At 56.0% G+C, this 5301-nt stretch overlaps 1 protein-coding gene across 1 annotated transcript; it reads right to left on the bottom strand.

Moving 5' to 3' along the window:
• Positions 1–3134: 3134 nt before the first annotated feature.
• LOC105310280 (melanoma-associated antigen 8-like) lies at positions 3135–3911 on the bottom strand. Its single transcript, XM_023526651.1, has one exon. It carries the CDS (start codon positions 3873–3875, stop codon positions 3135–3137), a length of 741 nt encoding a protein of 246 aa, XP_023382419.1. The 5' UTR covers positions 3876–3911.
• Positions 3912–5301: the final 1390 nt, after the last annotated feature.

Below are 5301 nucleotides of genomic sequence, written 5' to 3'. Positions count from 1 at the left end.
CATCACGCCTCCTATGGCTGATAGCAGGGGCGGGCGTGCAGCGTCTCCTGGATCGTGGGGTCCTCGGTGCCCTCGGTCTTCCCTCTGTGTCCTCACTTTCATTCCAGCTGGACCTGAGACACTGCCCTCTGCTGCCTGAGGCCCTGCCCCTTAAACCAAACCCCCGCAGTCTCTCAGAGCTGGATGCGGAAATCCGGAAACGCTGTGGGTGGTCATCCCCCGCCTTTCCCCCCAACCGTGAGGCTGGCCAGGCTCGACTCTGTTCCGAGGTCTAGGGTCCCTCAATCTCCCTCGCGGTCCTCACGTTGACTCTGGACAGGTCCTGGGCCCTGCCTCTACCGACCCGATGCTCTGCTCCTGGCACCGAGCCCCCAGGGTGTCTCAGACCCGGAGGATGCGGAAGGCGGGAAAGGCCGCGCGTGGTCATCCCGCATTCTGGGCACCCCAGGACGGACTGTTCGAGGGTCCGTGGTCACTCTGTCCCCTCTCATGGTCCTCACCTTGAGCCCTGGCAGTTCCTAGGAACCTCCCTCTGCTGACCCGAGACTGGGCGCCTGAGACCAAGGCCCTCACTGCCCTGAGACACCCTACCGAAGTCTGTGGCCATCGCATCAGGCCGCCAAGTCCCGGGAGTCCCAGGGCTGCCGGCAGGGTCTGACATGGATTCGGTGGTTTCCCTCACCCCTCCCTCATATCCTCACCTTGATACCAGGCAAAGTCTGGGACCTGCCCCCTATCGACCTGAGTTGTTTCCCCTCAGCCGTTGTCCGTGACTCCCAGAATCAGGAGGTGGGGGTTGTGTGGAGGTGGATAGTTCTCCGCCAGCCAGCCAGCCCCGGGGACTCTCCGTGCTGACAGAGGGGGCAACCTGGACTCTGTGGGGGTCCTCAGTCCTCCCCCAGGGTTGTACCTTGAATCTCTGCCAGACTGGGCTCCTGGCTTCTACGGACCTGAAGTCGGCCTCCCGAATGTGGCCCTCACCTCTCTTAGATTTCCAGAAGAGTAGTCAGTGGATGTCACATCCAGACAGCATTTCTGGGGTTCACAAGAGCTGCTAGCAGGGGCAGAGCTCAGTTCTGAAGGGGAGGGCACAAAATCTTTCCTCTGGTCCCCGCCTTTTCTCAGCTAGTCTCCACCCTCTTCTGTCTTCAGTGTCTGCCCCTTAGCCCAAAGCTCCTATTCCCAGAGTTCCCTGAGGAGGTGTGGGGGTATGCTCAGTCCAACAGCCCTGCCCAGAGTCTCAGAGCTGACCATAGCTCCGAGAGATGGATTCTGCAAAGCCTTCTGCTCTGCGGCAGGTGGACTCCTCAGTTTTCACTCCGAGGGTCCTCACAACCCTGGCAGAGAACGCAGCCATCCCAGGACAGATGCTAGAGGGTCATCTGCAGCACCCGAGACCATAGGGGAGGGTCAGAGGAGAAACCCCCTTTCTCATGCTGTCTGTTCGGCAGACTGAGCTTTTGGAAGCCGTGTATTCCAAAGGTTTAGTTTTACTGAGGACCCTGAGCAGCAGCAGGGAGTCGGGGGTGTCCTAAGGCTGTGCAGTTATCTCCTTTGCAGTGCATCCCAAAGCCGCAAACAGCCCTGGCTCAGGCGAGTTACACCTGAGTGCTCTCCCCTGGAGCCCCAACGCCTCTCCCCTTCTTTTGCTTGTTCCGTAGGACTTAGGGGACACCTCGGCACCTTCCTTTGTATGACTGCGAGTCCTCTATGATCATTCTATGGGCGAATGTGTCCCCCTTATCCCAGTGTCCCCGAAGAAGGCCCTGATACAAAGAACCCCTGTCCGGAAGACTGACACAAAGAATGTGAAATAAAGGAGTTATGTCGGGGTCGAATACAGTGTCGACTCAAGCATAGCCCCTCCAGGTACTCAGAAGATAGGAAGGGCCTCCTGCTCATCTGCCCCAAGGAACACAATGAACAAAGGACTCTGTGGGCAACGCCTGCTCCCAAGGACGTTTCCGCTGTTCCCATGGGCACTGCATGCTTCTCGGACATTCCCACGGACATTATCTGCCTGCTCCGCTTGCGAAGGCGGTTGGTCTGTCGTTCTCTAAAGTGCTATCTGCTCCTGTAATTAAGCAGCACAATTTGCTCCCCTTGCTGGGGCCGTCAGTTACTCCCCTGATGAGCTAGTTTTGCCAAGGAGCAAGGTCACGGGATGACGCAGCCGCCGATTCCACGACCGGACACCCAGTTTCTCTCGCCTGCACTCCAGGTGGCCTAGGAAACTAGCCTGGGCTGAAAGGACAAGCTAGATGGCCTTGGCCATCCCCACTCCCCTAGTTTCTGTGACTGCTGCTTTCCTTATATGATCGGGGCTCCCAAAGGTCCCGGGGAGTCGGGCTTTTGGAGCGAGAGCCAACCGTGTCTATGGGAGTTGCGACCCTCTAATGAACGCTGACTCTACTTAAGCCAACTCCTGTGTCGGCCTTTCAGCTGGGAGCGGCGCAGGTCGCCTGAGCCCTGGACTCAGTTTCCCTCCTCTTTCGCCCCCACCACTAACACAGGGCCTTTCAGAGGAGAGGCTCAGTAAACTGAGCAGGGGTATTCTTCATTCGGGTCAAATGTCTCCAAGTTTCTGAAATGAACCAAGCAATCTCAGGTAGACATGCATGATTTAGTTCATAAAATGACAGGCGAAAGGGATAAACAGCAAGAATTAACAAAATTTTACTTCATTTCTCTAATTCTTGACTACCTCTACTGTACTGCTAAGTTCTTTCGCATTTTCAAAGAAATCCTGTTCCAGTGCCATGTGATCTAGTTCAGGATCACAAGCTAGGATGGAAGGTGTCCCAACGCGTGTGACAGAAAAGCAAAACTCTCGCTCTTCCAGTGGTTAGTGCAAATACATGTATGGTCAAGGTCGTGCACAAATAGATTCTGAGGGTTATTAAACTTTTCTACTAAAAGGAATCATTGAAAAATTCTTAAAAGAAACAAAAGATCAATATCTCAGTCATCACAGAAATCTTAAGATGTGACGGCCCATATTCCCCCACCCAGCCTTCACTAGCTAGAATGCTGACAGCTCTCTCCTCAAACACAGAGAGAACTGGCCTCGCTTCACGCCCAGCAGGAAAAGATACCGCATGTGGGCCTGAAACGTGCCTGGCTGCAACTGTGACTCAGGCTCCCACTTCCTCATCGCCGTCAGCCTCTTCAGACAGGGATGGGAGGGAATTGGGATCCTGTCTATAGACCCTGAGCAAATACTCCATGACCTTCAACTTGCTGGTTTCAGCGTGGGCCCTGGGACCCCACAGGAACTCGTAGCGAGCAGGATCGCTGTTGGCAACCTGCCGGTACACTACATATTGTTCCCGCACCCAAACTTTGGTGATGAGCTCCCTGGGCTCCCCATAGATGCTATGCTCCCTCCCAGCATACACCTCCATGTCCCCCGGCGCTTCCCATATGTCCTCCTCGAGGGCACAGTCGCCCTCCAGGAGGATCAAGCCGAGCAGCATGACCAGGAGGCCGGTCCTGGGCATGTTGTGCCCATCGCTCACCATCCCATTGTAGGTGAGGCCCAGGGTGGTGGACAGGACATAGGTATGGTTTGTAGCATCCACTTTATTCACATCAACACCAAAGACCAGCTGCAGGCACTCAGAGGCTAGGCTAAAGATCATAGGGAAGTGGTCTCCGTATTCTTTGATGACACGACTCAGCATTTCTGCCTTTGTGGTTGGCTCCTTGATGCGATACTTCAGGAGCAGGAAGACCACCAGGTCGGTTATCTTCAAATTTAGGGCATCTTGGAGCGAGGACTCGGCATCTTCTGAGTCCTCGCTGCTGCTTGGCCCCTCCTCATCTTGGCTGCTGGAGCCCTCATCTTCAGATTGGCTCCATTCAGGGGTAGCCATGGCAGGAGGAGAAGGACAGGCACCCTCAGGGCTCTGGGGAGGGCTCTGTGTCGCAGCACCACCCACCTCCTCCAGGACGTCGGGGAACAGGACAGAGGGCGTGGAAGATATGGGTGAGGAGGAGGGGACCGTAGCCCCCTCCGTCACCTCAGCTCCAAAAACATGTGACTCCAGATGGCCGTGTTTCTCCTCTGGGTCCTGATGGTCTTCTCCAAGTTTGGAGAGCTCTTTCATCTGACCAAGAGGCATGGTGACTGGTGTCAGGCTGCAACAAGAGTGTGGGCAAAAGGTGGGCAATAGGGACCCACAGGCCTGGGGGAGAGAGGCACTGTGAGCGGCCTCAGCTGAGAATCACTCCCTAGGTGTCTCTGAAAAACGTTACCTTACACGTGTCCTCTTTAGGGGTACTCTTGGGCCTCACAGGGATCTCACCTCGACAGCCTTTCCCGTAAGATCCTGAGGAGGAAGTGAGACAGCTCCTCAGGGTGCAGCCAGCACAGTCTGAGGATCAGACACTGACGGTGTGGTTGGGGGTGGGAATTGAGACTGTGAGGTCTCGTCTGTTCTATTTGGGTGACCCCTTCCATGCTCACTCAGCATCCTCACCTGTCCCTGGCAGGGCCTGCCTATCCACCTCTGATGGCCTGAGACAAAACACGCAGAACAAGACCGCATACACCTGAGACTGCCCAGGAAAATGTGGGGTGGCCCTACATCTGGCCACACCTACCCAGATTCTCATAGGTGTCACCAAGGACACATGTGTGTCACCATATTCTATTAGTTCTATCTGTCCTAGGATGGGACAGTTCCACACAGTCTTCATCTTGTCACTCTGCTGTGACTGGGACAACTCCATCTGTTGACCTGAGGCCACCTTCCTTAAGCTTCATCTCCATAAGACTCTGCAAGAGGAAGTGAGGGGAGCCATCCACCGACCCATACCAGGTCTCCCCATCCATGAGAACAAGGGCTCGGCAGGTCAGGGCTCCATGTGCCCTGGTGTGGGGGGGACCCACTCAGTCCTCACTGTGACCCCTGCCTGGGCCTGGGAACCTGCACCAGCTGACCTGAGTGCAGACACTCAGACCAAGGCCCTCCTCTCCTTGAGACCACCCTTCTGGGAATGAGGAAGGGTTCAACCTGACAGGCCTCCTGGGTTCCCCAGGGCTGACAGTAGGGGCAGACCGGGATTCTGCGGGGCCCCCTGTAGGTCTGGAGTTTGGGTTACACTCCCTCTTCCCTCCTGGTCCTCACCTTGACTCCCAGGGGGACCTGGGCTCTCCCATCCTGCAACCTGAGGCCCTGTTCCTTATACCAAGACCCCAGTCATTCTCAGACCCAGACGGGGAAGTCGAGAAATGCCACCTGGGGATAAACTCGACATGCGGTCTCCCAGGGGCGACCAGTGGGCGTGGTCTTCTGT

Source organism: Pteropus vampyrus, unplaced genomic scaffold, assembly GCF_000151845.1.
Source record: "Pteropus vampyrus isolate Shadow unplaced genomic scaffold, Pvam_2.0 Scaffold1840, whole genome shotgun sequence".
NCBI lineage: Eukaryota > Metazoa > Chordata > Mammalia > Chiroptera > Pteropodidae > Pteropus > Pteropus vampyrus.
The sequence above is the reverse complement of the archived record's forward strand: the minus strand, read 5'-3'. Positions and strand labels throughout refer to the sequence as shown.